We start from the raw sequence: 15,968 nt of genomic DNA on the forward strand, positions 1-15,968 counted from the left end.
ACCAAACTCAGCACGGGTATTTTAAGAAAATGCTATACTACTATTTTTAATTTTTTAAAAAATATGGAATGCCTCACATGTTTGTTCATCATTGTTGTGCAGGGGCCATGCTAATCTACTCTGTCATTCCAATTTTAGTTTATGTGCTGTTGGGGCAAGCACTTGATTAGGTTTCGTTCATGAATGTTAAGACTGTGGGATTGGCTGGCAAGATAGCTCAGCAGTCTAAAGCGCCAGCTAAGGCAAGCTTAGGCAAGTGCACAGGGTCCGCGGTTCAATCCCTGGTACCACATGCCACACCAGCCCTGCCCGCAAGGTGGGCTGAGCTGGCCATACACACACACACACACACACACACACACACACACACACACAAAGCCTGTGGGATGTGGGACAATCTCTGCTCTTTTGGTACAGTGCATTTAATGAAAGATGAACAAAAGTATACTCTGTAAGACCAAAGTGACAGAGTTCAGTATCACACAGTGGACTCAAAAGTGGAATCACAGAAGGTAATTTCGGTGAAGTCAACTTTAAAAGTTTGAGGTGAGGGGTGGGAATGTAGCTCTGTGGTAGAGAGACTGCTTATACGTACAAATACCATGGAAAAAAAGCTTAAGGTTTGCCCTGAATCTTAACTCCCATTTCATAAAATTGTATCAATTTGTTTTAGTATTTTGGGTTTGTATATGGTCTTGGGTTGAATTTAGCTTACTGTCTTTCTTCATATTTTGGCTTCTGTTTCAACATACTGATAATCTGGATTCAATGAATAATGCATGGTGCTTTATCCAGAATGAAAAATACATGTATATGTATTTTCCCTACTGAACACACACATATGTATTTACCCTGTATATATTCCAACACGCATATATTTATCCTACTAGCACAGCTCCATTTATGAAGTTATTTTTAAAGATGACTCAGTGAGATCAAGAGTAAGCCTGCATGAGTGGCTCAACCAGAAATCAGGTAAAAAATAAAAATCTGGGACGTTATGTTTAAAGGGCAGATATTAAGCCACGACCTCTGTGTTCTTTAGATACTGAGGCAGGATACCGCATGAAAAGCTTTAAGGTGAAGTCCCATAAATATGACTGTGGTGGCCAGTTGTGGCTTAAAATAGCAAAATGAAAAATAACACACACACACACACACACACAGACACACACAGACACACACAGACACACACAGACACACACACACACACACACACACACACACTCAGTCTTGCTTGTCCAGACTGACTGGGACAGGTGTAATGGAAGGAGACACAGCAGAGCAAAGTTTAACTGCAGATGAGATAAAACTTTTAGGTGGATAAAGTAATAAAATAGAGGAGATCAAAATTTGGAAAGAAATTTTAGCTCAGGAAATCTGTTTCTTCTGAGATGATCTTTCATATTTAAAATGGTGAGGAATTTTCTCCTCAATTAGGGTTTATGTCAAACCTAAAACTTTTCTAACTAAAACTATAAGCAAAGGGCAACCTGAATTTAATAACAATAACAAAGACTGATGATAATGTGTTTGTCCTTCTTTCTTTTTCGGTGAGGTTCAAACTTGATAGAACAGGGGTGCTCTAAATCTTACATAAATTCAAAAGAAAGTTCAGGTGTATCTCAAAATAAACTTGGAAGCTGATCATAGTAAGGATGAAAAAGAAAAGTTTGGCTGATTTTTAGAATGGGTGGAATTCCTAATTGGAGTTAATATCCAATTAATATCTGGATATTAACTGATCATATAAATATCTGGAATTGATATCCAACTTGCTTAGTAACAAGGCTCTAAAGATGGTTCTGTGGCTCGTGCTAGAGCCTTCACGGTACAAAGCTGTACAAAACTTCAGTACAACGTGTGCCCCTGAGGCAAGAGTGTAAGGCAAGCACTGCCTGCAGGGCACAGGAGCTCCTTAGGTGACCTCAACTTCTCATACTCAGGCAAGCAATTGGCTTCAAGTGTTAGTTTGTGTCCCAGAAGATTGTCTGTATTTCTGGGAGATCAATGTCCAGGCTAATCCTGAAGATGGAACGATTCCATTAGAATACTTAGGAACCATGTATACTTCAACTTGTACAGCACTGGAGCAAAACCCAGGCAAAACTGTTAGGGCACTTTTGCTGTGCCCTACAACAACTCCATGTCCCTGAAATAGGGACAGATAAGGAACCCAAAGCACAAAGCAGTTAGGAAACTTGTCCAGAGCCACACAGCTGGAAAGCAACAGAGCTGGGATTTGATCTCAGTTAGGCAGCAGAATCTACGCTCTTCATCAATGGCCAATACTGTCTGAGTCACAAGAGCTGGCTGACTATAAAATCCCAGATTCTGGTTGGTCACACACCCTACAAATGGAGATACTGACTCAAACTAGATATCTCAGCTGCCCACCAAGGAAGAGCACTGATTCATCCCAGGTTTCCCTCAAACATCTGCTTTAGTGTGAATGTTTATGTGAATTTTAAACTGTTCTTTATAAACTTCTAATTTACAAAGTCCCTTTACCTCACAATCTTACCAGGCTTCATCATTTTAAAGGTCATTCACTGACTCTCCTTATGATAATACTGTCAGTTCCTAACATCTGCCAGGAATGTGGAAGGTGCTATCAGCTCCCAGAAGACAGACTGTCACCCCTACAGACAGCCTGCAGCTCAGGGGGGCTGCAGACCACTGGCCCCCTATTGCCACTGCTGTGAAGAGGGGCCCTGGGGCTGACCTTCAGAGATGGAGGATGCTTGGTTTTTAATTCCAAAAATCAGGATTCCTCCAATAAGTAAAACAAGTATGCATATATGTAGTTTTTCTCTGAATAATGAGGCTGTGAATTTATTCAACCTAATACTATTTTACAGAATGAGTCTTACAGGTAAGAGCTTGGTAACTCAAATGAGCAAGACACTGGGGATCTTCTTGCCTTACAGAGTTCTGGGTGAACCCATGATTGATTATGCTGAGGTAGCCACCGGAAGGTCTCGCAGTGTTAGAATTTCTCATTTGAAAATCAGGCAAAACTAATACAGATATGTAGGTGAGGCCTTAGTATGGATACAAATGCTGACTGTCAAATGACAAACAAATTACTAAGTTTAACAAATGTTATACTATTTGAATATTGTTAAACATTTATTAAATGTCTTACAAACGTCAGAGTCTTACAATGTTAGTCTATCTTGAAAATTACTTGACTCCATAAAGACTGACTCTTAGGAAATTAATCCAACTAACCCAATCAATTCTACTTATCTAATTAAAAAGAATCTGAAAAAGAAGAAAACTGGTATTTTATAGCTATTAGCAGAAGAGACAAAAATTTCAAGTATAAGTTAACTGAAGAGATAAACTTTACCTATTAAATCCTATGAGTAAACCAAACAGATAAAACTAAGAAACTCAGGGTGGTGCTCTCATCTTGTCGACTACGCCAGTCTTCATCAAGCCTCTAAACTGCAGCTTCTTCCTGAGTTGCATTTAATGTCCAACCCCCAAGGTACGTGAGCAGGCTAACAATCAGTTAGTCAATTTCTATAGAATTGGTAATGTTAGGCTATATATATTTTAAAGAATCTGATGAACTATTAATGGCTCACATTATTCAACAAATAAATTTCATGTGAATGAGCATTTAAACATTTATCATTAACCCTGAGCTTTCTGCACAAGTAAATACCTTACACACTCAAGTCTTAGTGGTAATAATTTGTGTCTCCTAGGAAACTGAAAATGTGAGAACATGCATGGAAGAGACATTAGAAGACCAAAATAATTCTCTTAAATTGCTGCAAATTTTTTCATTGGATAAGAAAAATGGTCTGGCTACAAAGCCTGGCTAATCAAGTAAAATCTAAGATAAAGATCTGTAAAAAGAATTCACAAGAGCTAAGAAATACTCTTGGTGGAAGCAGGTGGGCTGTGGTGAAGCTCAAGGAGGGCTCAGAACCCCTTGCCAGAGCTCAGAGAGAGGCTGGTCATGGCAGCAGCCATGTTTCCCTTGAGTCAGATAGCAAGCTGTGCTGGGGCTCACCAAAAACCCTGAAAAAGGCTGACTGAGACTGAGGTTATGTAAGGCTGTTGAACCTATTTGGCTTATGTCAATGGTTGGTGGCCGAGTAGACTCAGAAATTCTTGCCTGGAGAGCTCTGTGTGATCTCAAGCTACAAACATGTTACCCTCTACACCCTTACCATCTCGTGCTCCTAGGACCTTTGTTAGGTGGCTGCCATTGAGATGCTGTCACCCCATGCTGCTCCCTGAAAGAACCAAAGGGAAAAGGGGAAGAGAAAACATTTCTTGTAAGACTTACTGAATTGGCTTCTTTTTCCAAAGAAGGGCACGAATCATTGCTTGCTGGATTCTTTGGTATAGCAAGTTCAGACTTCTTAGCTTTTGGCTCAGCTTTGCTTTCTTTGGCAACTGGTTTTGTCACAGATTTAGGGGAGCTCCACTTGTTAGGCGATGGCTTGTGCACCAGTGCTGAGGAAGCCCGGCTTGATCCATCCTCTTCCTCTACATCTTCTGGAGGGTGCTGGGGGGCGTTCAGTTTCACATAGTAGCCGTGATACTGGGAGTGTAGCTCCCCATTGCTGGGGTTGGGGACATGGTGGCGGCCAGAGTACTTGGACTGGGGTGCTAGTTCCTTGGAGGGGACCTTTGACATCAACGGCTTATTGACAATGGCTGTTACTTGCTCATCAGCCATACTCCTTTTATCTTGACTGAGTCTTGTCCCCGAACTAGGGTTTTGCTTCCTCAGGGCCTTTGGAGAGGAAGGCTTGGGAGAGTGGCTGTGCTTGGGACTTGCCTCAGGAGACGCAGGGGGGGTTGTGCCTTTGCGATAAAAATGAGGAGATTCCTTTGGAGTAGGCGGTTTTTCCTGTACCTTTTCTTCAGGATTTTCCTTAGCATCTACACCTTCTTGAAATCTCTGTTTGATGTAATCAGGGCCTGGAAAGAAAACAAGACAAAAGGGAGGAAGGTGATCAAAGTAAGTATGAAGTCTCATACATTAGGTTGATATATTTGTTTGTTAATGGAGTTAATATTTCTCTTTTAAATTTATTTACAATGCTTTGAGTAAATATTAGCACATTCATTCTCTAGAGAAAGAGATTATTACTAAAAAGAAACTTTAAAGATAATTTTATTATTTACATTTTTGATGGTCATAAAAGTAATTTTGACATTTCTAATAATTACATATTCTTTTATACTTTCAGAACACATATTGGTATAGAAACATAATGAACCTGTCTATCCAAATTATGTAAACATAGGAGGTACACATTTGCAAGAAGAAATGATTTCTAGCTAAAAATTTAAAGTAACCATACTATAAGTCAGAAGAAACCTTGCAGCTAATTAATTCGTATTGCTTAGTGAAACTTTCAAGTTAGGAACAAGCTTCATAGCTTATTCTGTACTACACAAAATGCTATAGTTGCAGGTGGTGGTGCAGGTCTGAAATCCCAGCACTGAGAGTCTGAAGCAGAAGGACCTCAAATTCAGGCCCAAACTGGGCAACTCAGTAACTTAACAAGAACCTGTCTCAAACTAAAAAATTAAATAAAGGGCTGGGGATGCAGCTCAGTGGAAGTCCTGCATTCAACCCCTAGCCACTCCTCTTCCCTACCACTCTGCTGTAGTGAATACTCTTCTGGCATCAAATTCAAGACAAAGCAGTGGTCTTTGGTTCTGAGTGGGAGCTGCTTAATCATCTCTCAAGTGTACAAGGGGGAACCTCTCATCCTCATCCACTGGCTTGGGGTCTAGTCAGCTCTGTAGCACTGCCCCTTGGCACTTTCCTTCCTGCTTTGAGCTCCCTGTTCTATCCCAAGTTAGCAAAAGTGGTTGAGAAGGGTTGAAGGACAATTATCCTTATTTGTTAAAAACACACTCACAATGAAGACTCAGGACTTAGGAGAACCTATCTGTGACATCATGTAACTCAGTTGTGTCCCAAATTTTCTGATCAAGGAGATTATGGGACCACAGAGGAAAGCGATAAATGATGTAGAGTGTGCCTAAGGAGAGTCACATGGAGACAAAACATTTTCTCAGGCTTTCACAAAGAGCAAACTGGTCAAGGAATGGCTGTGACTCATCCACATGGCTGACACTGACAAAGGATCTACAAACTGCGGAACAGAGTTTCAGGATAAATCCTGAGGGGATTTGACTGATGTTATCAGATACAAAAGTTACATTTTTTTGTTATATAGGTCTTGCTTTATTTTGGTCTTAACCATCCAGCAGAAAAGTATAGAAGACAAAGTATAAAAAGTAAAGCCATATTAATAGGCTGAGCTGTAAAAGGCTCATGTCCACAACTTCTGACATTGACAGTCTTACGGAAAACCAACTACTATTATGGACTACTGGACTACAGCAAATATTTTGCTGAATTCATGCACCTACAATATTTAAATGACAATGGAGTACCCTTCTCTGACAAAATTAACCAAAAAAGGGGATACAAATGAATGACCATTTTGTATTTGTATACTCAAAATAGTTGGGGTAGATATACAGCAGCATTGTCTTAATTCAATGAATAGAGAGATTTGTTATAATAGTGTTTGTGGACAGGATAGCATGTCTGCATCTTGTAGAATGCATAACCACTAAAACAACAATATGCAATGCATTAATTATTGAAACTGTGCTAGTAATTGGTTTTGAAACTGTCTCATTGTTCTTTCTCAGTAAAATTATTTTAAAAAACACACTGACATTTTTAATGACACTTCCTGTGGTAGTCTGAATAATAAGCTACTATAATTAAATTGCTATTAGTCAAGACACTTTATGAAATTTAAAACTTCATTAAAACCTAAGAAGCAGATATTATCCCCATGTTTGATGTGGAAACAGCGATAGTAGCTGAAAACCCGAAAGTCACATAGTTCCTGTGTCTCCTTTAAGAAAAAACATCCAGCAACATGAAACATTTTCCAGTCAGAAAGAAGACTTCCTGAAAGCACACAGCTGCAGGTTGCACCCACAGCCACAGACACGACAGGATCGGAACCATTCGCATCTTCCAGAAGACAAACCCACCCCTCGGGATTTGAGTTTCCCAAATCTGTCAAGATCACTTATCAGCATTTGAGATTTCCTTTCTAAATATGGTTAAGTGTCTCTTTTTTTAAATTGGCAATTTTCTTTTAACTCTGTCAGAAGTGGTGGCGTGAATTCCTGGCCCAGTGTGACAAATCTCTTCAATGAAAGGTTGACTGCACTCACGCTAAAGGTGGCATCTGTTTCTGAACCCTCCCGTGGGCTGTATTTGAACATAGCACCGAGAGAGAAATCACGGGCTCAAGAATTATGCTCCCATTAGCCACCCATTCCTGCTTTTTACATTTATTCTTAGTGCCTAGGTCATCTCAAGTTATACCCTCAGGATTTGTGCCAACTTTTAAGTCCTTCAGGTCATTCACATGGAAAGGCCCCTGGTGAGTCTATAGGAGATTTATTTTTACAAACCCCTTCCACCTCTTCTGTGATAAAGTATATTTTCTGAGACAGCCTGATGCACGATGTTGCTTACACACTTTGCCCCCACCCCTCCACCCAAAATGGCATCTACGTTGTTTTTATCTGTGCCCCACTGTTACTCAATTCTATAGCATGACTGCATATACCTGCGTAGGTAGGATAGTGCACACACTGTGCAGATAATGACAATAGTCAAGCCTTCTGAAGCCAATCAAGTAGTATTAGGCCAAGCCACTGACCTTATAGAGCTCACTAATGATTTATAAAGTCTTCAATCTAACAAGCGCTAAAGTTATTTTCGCAAAACTGTCACACTCTTTTTCTCTTAAAAATTAAGGCACATGAAAAACTAATGTTTAAGCTGGGTGTGGTGACACACACCTGTAACTCCAGCACTCGGGAGGCTGATATAAAAGGATTGTGGTGACGCCAGCCTGGACTACATAATGTCACCCATCTCAAAAATAAATAAATAAAGCTAATGTTTAAGTATACAGATGAAAGAGTGAAAGTAATAGATTATGGCAACCATTATTGTATATTTTTAAAGTTGGAAGGCAAAGGTAAAGAGCTGCTGAACTGTGAGAAATAAAGCCACCAGAAAGCCCATGTGCTTCGCTCTGAAGTAATGGTGGTAGCACAGCTTACAGATTTAGGATTTAGTCCAGAGACTGTCAGTCCCACCTGGGTTTGCTACTAGCAGCAAAAAAAGGAGCTGCTTTGACAGACAAAAGTGACAGGCACCAGCAGAGGGTGAGACCATGGAAACACAAGCCAGGGCTCATGCTATCCAGCAATACTGGTTAAAGAAAAGTAGCTGAAAATTTTTAAAGGCGATACTTCAAGGGACATGCTTTACTGATCTCAAACAGGAAAACCTGTAATACTTGAAGGTAATACATATTTTCAAATGCTTTTCATAAGCACTAAAACTACTTTCTCTACCTCTTCATTTATACTCTACTCTTATTAATAGGCCAACTTAAGAATGATTTGACTATTGGAGGAATTTGTATTAATGGATTTATGAAGCTAAAGCCTAGACTCCATTGCATGTATTTCTTAATATGCTTATTAACTCTCAAATACGATCTTAATCACTTTTTTAACCTTTAGAAATTTTGCACGTTGCCTCTGAATAGTTTTGTCCTAGCTATATAAGGAAAGGTATGTCTTATGGGACTACTTGTGTCCACTTTGAGTTTTCCAGTTCCATCTACAGGCCTAGTGATACTCAAAACCTACTGAGTTTAAAGAAATTACGAGAGTAGAGAAAGTATAGTTTGGACCAATTCTAGATTTAAAGAACAATTCTAGCTTTATGATACATTTGAAAATGACTAGGAAACTTTAATACATTCAAAGAGTGGCTCCTGTACCTATGGCCTATTAGAAGCACTTGGGTGCTAGGACTAGAAATTTTGATTAAGTAAGTACAAATTCAGTACAGCTTGGAACCCTGTTGCAAAGGTACCTATGTTGCCTAGACATGGGCCTAACTCCAGCCCTCCAGGACTACATCCAGCTGGAAATAGTTGCAGTGTGACATAGTCATGTGACAAGTGGCCAAATAAGGGGGCTATACAGCTAGATTTTCCAGAGTAAGACTAAATGTATTTTAAGAGTCTCATGCTCTACCGACTGAGCTAGCCGGGCACCTATTAAATGAATTTTAAATAAGACATTTAACTTAATGCAGAAGACAGAGGTTTTTCCAGGACTGTTTTCTCTTGGAAGGCACACACTGTGCCTGCTACTTGTGCTGTGTAGCAGTGTGTGTTAGCAGTACAATGCCAGCAACATAAAGCTGACGAGGTGCAGCAGTTCATTAAAAGGACTGGCCAGAACACTGCCAGGCAGGGAAATTCTGACAAACATTGGTAGCTGTTGCAGCCAGTATTTTCACAGACAGCCCTACGGTCCCATCTTTACAGGCAGCTGCTATCAATCCTAAGGGTTGTGTTGCCCTTTCCCCCCATGACTCACATAGGTAGAAGTCAAAGCCAAGTCACCTGCTCTGGGACATGCCACACACATGAATCAACAGTGAGCATGCATGTCATCCAGGGACACTGAAAGGTAAGTTGGCACAGTTGTCACAAAGGCTCTCAACCAACAATGGCAGATGGTGGCAGCAGGGAATGCAGTTTGAACTTCAGAGGTGAGTCTCTATGGGCCAGGGGCACTAGAAGCACCAGGAAGATTCCCCAGCACAAATGCTGTCAAAGACAGTGACCATGTCAAATCCTTCGGAGCATTAAGTAGATTTTGGTGACTCTATTTTATTTTTTTGGTGGAACCGGGGATTGAACTCAGGCCCTTGCGCTTGCCAGGGAAGCGCTTACTCTACTGAGTCATCTCTCCTCCCCAGGAACATTAAGTAGAAATTAGACATTTTCTCTAGAGACTGCCAATCAGTGAAAGAAGAGCAGATTGTAAGGCTGAAAGGATGATGTAATGAGCAGTAGACTTTTTTTTTTTCCCCCCCACAGGGGGAAAATGCTTCTTTTCTGTAAGAAATTACAGTTCCATCTATAAAACCCCACCCATGCATGCATGACCAAGGCCACAGGACTTGTCTGTGAGCCACAGGACAAGTGTTCCAGCGTTCTGCACTCAGCTGGCACTTGGTACATGTTTGTGAAACACAATACATGGGAACGAGCGGGGTAAGAACCACCAAAGGCACATAAATTACTAATTTCATGTGTACTACTGGATAATTCAGTTTCCTTTCTTTATGAATTTTAGGTTTGGAAGATGTGCTTAGAAATCTTCTATTCTTGGATGGTTCCCTTTTCTTAATCAAAAATAGTTATGTATTAATGACAAACATAGAAAATTAATGAGGATAATATTCTGATTTTTAAAGACTTTTACCTCATTTTAAGGACTTCTAGGTCAATACTGGTCATTAATAACCTGCACTAGTGAGGTCACTTCCACCTTAAATGATCAAGGCTCTGTGTGTGACACATCCATGCTTAAACACAGTAAGACAAAAGCTTGCTGAGTGTGTTGCCTAGGAGCCAGCTGGCTATCAACCAAGAGGGCTCAAAGTAATAAAATCACCACATTCCAGGGCAGTGTTTCAATTTCCTTAACTCATACTCAACTCTACTAATAAATATAAAAACTTTATACCTCCTTATCACTTGAAATCAACAAAGTAAGAATCTTCATAGCAAAACCACAGAGCCAGGAGTGGTGGTGTATATCTGTAATCCCAGCACTTGGAAGGCTGATGCTGAGGTTTGAGGCCCTGGACTACATACTGAGATCCAATTTCCACCAACAAAGAAAAGGAAGGCAATGAAAACAGTGAAACAAAGAGCCATACATATATAGTCTCTGTTCACATTCCACCAATCCCTTCTACGTTTTGGTGATCATCCTTCAACGCTTTATCTCTATCTTCCTGGTTTAGAAACTTGACCTTATCAGCACTTTGAAGTAGAGCCATCACTTGGGGCAGACTCCTATTACCAAAGCTCACAAGACTGATATAAAGCTGGAAGGTTTCCATTAGTTTATGGGGTGCAATGTCAGTGTCACCTGGGCCACCGGACTCACACCGATACTACTTTCTAAGTATATGCTCTCGTTTTTGACAGACCTCCATAAAAACCCAAGTTTAGTAAGCATGGATTCAGAACAAAGAGCCAGAGATGAGCCTCCTACCTAATGGCTGAGCTAGCCTGGTGCATCTGCTTCCTCCGTGAGGATGACCTTGCCAACAGAGACACACAGCGCTGGCGGCAGTTCTCTGTATCCCGCTCCATCATAAAAAAGGCCTTGCCAATGCAACCAGAATCATGCCAAGGCTTTGGCTCAGGCTGTGCCTCCTCTGGACAGGGTCTGGATGGACAATGCCAGTTTGTGCCTCTGTGACTCACTTTTCTTCTACACACTCTTGGATGACCAACTCTTCCTTTAGATGTTTTCCTACCCCCAGGCATATTGCAGGCAGATCTTGCAGTTCTTAAAGTCATACTATCGGCCTCGCTTGATCTACCTCTGCCTTGTAACACGGCCCCATTTTCAAGTTTAACTCTCACAGGGCCAAGTTCTTTTGGAATTCTTGGGGAGTGAGTCACCGTGTCACTCACTGTTAAGTGTTAATTTAGGTTTGTCTCTGTGCATGTAATTACACATTCACACACACATACCCCTTGATATGCTTTTGTTAGAAGTTAACCCTTTGAGAACATCACACGTGGCTATGTTTATTCTTGCATTGTTAAATATATTTTTGGACTAAACACATAAGATTTAGCTAAGATGGTAAATATCTGAAAAGAATGCCAGCTCCTCAGAATAGGTGACTTGCCACAAGAATGTCTAAAATGTAAGCTACAACAGGCATTCTTCTTCCCAGTTAATGACTGCTAGGCCCAGCACATGCATTCCAAATAATGGAAACATTTATATCTGAGATATGTAAATTAAATGAGTGGCCCAACTGAGGGTACTTGAAAGCCCTTTTAGCAAATGTCTATCTGATTTGATCACCCTGCAAATGCAGAATGGAAAGCATGAGCTATGGTCCCTCGAGAAGACTCATAATAGTCAGGACAAGAAAAGGCCCTCTATACAGCTGCTGAAGGAAGTGCTGGCTGTGGGTCAAAGGTGACTGCAGCTTTCCCCTGAGCCCTGGTCGCCAACAGACCCACTGTCATCTCCTGGGATGTATTCATTGCTGATGGACAGCTTGCTTGTATCAAGCTAGCTGAGCTAAGAAAGAGTGGAATTACATTTTCCCACAATACTTCTTTCCTCTCAAGTGCTTTTACACCATAAAAGGGCCTTAAAAACCATTCAGTCTGGGAACTAAGATGACCTTCCATATCATTTACCTCTTGGTAACACCTAATGGAAGTCTACAGGGACCCCATTCCCCAGCAGAGTTAAGAGAACCAAGAATTAGCATTTGTAGGCAACAATAGCGACTTTGTCTGCTTCTGAAGCAGCTCAAGCTCAGTGTCTCCTGACTGTCCAGCTTTTCCCCAATGGCAGCAGCCCTTGGGGAACACCCGCCAACCCCCTGAACCTTTGCAGCTCTCACAACCTGAAATGGCTAATTTGCTGTGGTACTTAGACACAAGGGAAGTGTGATTTCATTTCACACCAGAAAAACAGCTTCTTGTATCAGAGGTCCCTGCAGAAAATGCAGAGGACCTATTTCCAAACAAGATATACACGTGTTTAATGATTTCAGTCTCACCACAGGCTCAATGAAACAGATGCACAGGGAAGAAAACAGCCACTGTCTCTGGTTGTCTCCCTTGGCTTGAACTCTTGAGGTTCACTCTGACAACTGTGCCAAGCTCAGCACTTCTATGCTCTGCTGCATTTTTTTTTTTTTTTTCAGATCAAAGTAGTCTTCTTACCCTTTTAACTATGTTGTTCTTTACAGGAAATAATTAAAATCCCCACCCTGACCATCAAAACGGCAGGTGTGGTAAACTTTCTGCATTCTTCTATGGTTCTTGGCCTTCTGTTCCCTTTTTTAAAAATTTTTTATTTATCTTGAGAAAAAAAGATAAAATAGTGATGAAACAGCTTCAAAACAGGTTAGTAGGATGTTTACAATAGTTCATACATTGCATATTGTTGTCAGTAGCTATTCAGAGGACAAGATGCAGACATATCTTGTCTAAACAATGTTAGTACAAGGGCTGGCCAAATAGCTCAGTGGATTAAAGGGCCCGGGGTTCAATTCCCAGGCCTGCAGTGTTGGCCCTGCTCCTGGGGCACGCTGAGATGGCAATTGAGACTGGGCTTGGTGGTGTGCGCCTGTAATCCTAGCTCGTGGGAGGCTGTAAACAGGAGGATCACTACGCGTCTGATCTAGTAGTGAGACCCTGAACATCCTGTAGACCTTCCATCCCATCCAAAAAAGACAAACAGTATTAGTACAAACTTTTATTCTCAGTGAACGGAGAAAGTAGCTGTATATTTATCCTATCTCTCTTGTATATATATATTATTCCCCCCCTTTTTTTCACAAGAAAACTGTCTTTTATTTACACTTTGCTCACTCTGACCTACATCACAGGTAGAGCTCAGAGAAGCCCTGTGGTTCCAGTGTTGCGCCATCTCAGTGGAACCAAGCACACACCAAACACTTATATTGCTGAGGGTGCTGGTGGGCACAGGGCACTAGTTAATACAGATTGGCTGAATTAATTCAAATCAACATGGGAAAATTCTTTACCAGGATTGCAAATTTTAATGGAAAATTTGAACAACAATTTTAGGCTCTTTATCTAGAAATCCCTGGAAGCAATCACTAGAAAGATGTTCATAGAACAGCGGAAAACTAAAAAGATGACAACTGTTTTTAAAATTTTAAAAACCAGGCTATTACTACAAAGCAAGTTAAATATTTAAAATTATGATAAATATTTATTTCATAACACTTGTGAGGCACACACCAATATAATTTTTTGAAGTTGTCATTTTAATTTTTTCCATTGCGACATTTTCTTCCTGTGCAGACTAATTTGGCTTTATGTGGGTACCTTCTAATCCTTTCAATTTTAGGTAAAAAAAAAAGAAAAGAAAAAAATCCCCCCAAAGAAACAAACAACCAAACAAACTACCTGGGCGGGATGGTACCTGGCTGTAATCCCCAACTACTGGGGAGGTTGAAGCAGGAATAATGCAAATTATAGGCCGGCCTGGGCAATTTAGCAATACCATGTCTTAAAATTTAAAAAAGTAAAAATGGATAGAGATGTAGCTCAGTGCTCCCTGGGTTTAGTGTCCAGTTTAAAAAAAAGAAGAGAGAGAGAGAGAGACAGAGGAGAGAAGAGAGGAAACAAACAAAACAGCCCCATGGTATTTATTGGTTCTCCTACTCCTAAGTGTTGTTATATAGATGCCCCTGAATTTGGCCATAATTGTCTCAGAATCTATAATCATCACTAATACAATTTTTCAGAAACGCTTCTTCTATAGTTCTCTCTTGTTTAGGGTCTTGGCTCAAAGTTTGCTGGCCATATGTGGTCAGAGGTGAGGGGAGGGGTGGGGGGAGGGGCAGGGAGGTAGACACCCGGGGTGTGACCCCAATCTCCAGGGCTGACACTGAAACTTCAGGTGTTGTTACTGTTTGTGTCCACTTATTTTGTAGTATTGCTGGGCTTCATGATATTGACCTTAAAATGAAAAAGGAAGTAAAGCGAAAGCCAGGACTCCACCTGCTCCCATCAAAGAGAACTGTCTTACCTGGTTGGTAGAAGTCGGGTGACAGCTCCCTGGCCACAGCCCTCGCAATGTCGCACTCCTGGCGGGCAGCCAGAGCAGCCTGGTCAGCAGCATCAGCCTTCGCCCTCGCATGTGCAGTCCTACACGGGGCACAAAAGGGTCAGTTAGCACCTTACTAATTACACTCGCACAAGCACATCTCCATCCAGGAGACGTTATTTGTGACCCAGGCCTGCCACCTGCGAAAGCAAGTTTTAGTGTCACACTGCTGTGAGATTTCAGTGAGAAAAACGGAGCTGACACTACACCTGGAAATCATTTCAGGTTTCCTTTCAGGAAAAATGAAGCATATGAGAAAAGTCTGTGTGGCTTGAAAAGCTTACTTGGTTGGGGACACTTGCTGAATCAAATCTCCTGTTGCTTTTGGTTGGTATTATCCCTCAGAAGCAGGAAGAGTAGAATTTGTGTACATGAATACATGAAGTCTGCAGGTTTTCATCCTATGGTGGAATTCATGTGTGAATTCGATTAAGGAAGGGCTACTCAGTCCTATGCTGGGAAAGTGGCCTTTTGGGAGGAAAAACAAGCACAACTTTTGTTGCTAGTGTTTATATCATGATTCCCATGGCATCGATAGGACCATGTGGCCAATTTGGGGCTCCCAGGTGCTGCGACCAGGCATGCAGCTGGGAGATATTCACTGCTGCCGCCACATGCCTGCCTGCTCAGGAGGTCACTGAGCATTGCACAGAGGCAATTTTTTAAGCATCTTTCTTGTTTGAAACATGGAGAGGGTGAGGCAGACTGGGTGAGGACAGAAGGGGCCATCTGGTTTTGTATCTACTGCCTGGCCCATCATTCAGGACAAAGCTCACATCTTTCCAAAGGGCTTAAGGTGAGGGAGAAGGCAGACGGCGAAAGAAGTGGGCTTCTAGTAACAAGATGGGAATGGATGCTCACCAGCCGGAGGGGTCTGGAAGCCACAGAGATAACTGTGGGCCATCTACTTCCAAAGCTGGAAAGATCTCATCCAGCCAGGGACCCAATGCTGATTGTAAGCACCTATTTCTTATAACCCTGTAAACTTTCTCTCACACATTCTCAACACCCATCAGGGCTATAGATAACTGGTAGTAAACACCTAACAAAAGAAGTCCTCTTCTTTCCAGCTGGTGTTTGGGGGAGGAGGCCAGCGGATCCACTCTGGGAGGCTGGACTGCAGGAAAGCAAAACAGGAAGAGGGGTCTGATGGAAGG

General features: G+C 41.4%; 1 protein-coding gene and 1 non-coding gene across 6 annotated transcripts in view; both read right to left on the reverse strand.

Annotated features, from left to right (window-relative positions):
* The window catches only part of Jph1 (junctophilin 1), a 77,824-nt gene that overhangs the window by 4,865 nt on the left and 56,991 nt on the right, over positions 1 to 15,968 (reverse strand). For all 5 annotated transcript variants that reach the window (XM_004637559.2, XM_004637558.2, XM_023722367.1 and 2 more), the window contains exons 3-4: positions 14,734 to 14,852; positions 4,310 to 4,950 (exon numbers count right to left, since the gene is read on the reverse strand). In XM_004637559.2, the coding sequence (XP_004637616.1) occupies positions 4,310 to 4,950; positions 14,734 to 14,852 (760 nt within the window). The remainder of the gene's footprint in view (positions 1 to 4,309; positions 4,951 to 14,733; positions 14,853 to 15,968) is intronic.
* LOC111818446 lies at positions 58 to 162 on the reverse strand. Its single transcript, XR_002822428.1, has one exon. It is a non-coding gene; the product is annotated as a U6 spliceosomal RNA (small nuclear RNA).

Source organism: Octodon degus, unplaced genomic scaffold (genome assembly GCF_000260255.1).
Source record: "Octodon degus isolate 3935 unplaced genomic scaffold, OctDeg1.0 scaffold00091, whole genome shotgun sequence".
Lineage (NCBI taxonomy): Eukaryota > Metazoa > Chordata > Mammalia > Rodentia > Octodontidae > Octodon > Octodon degus.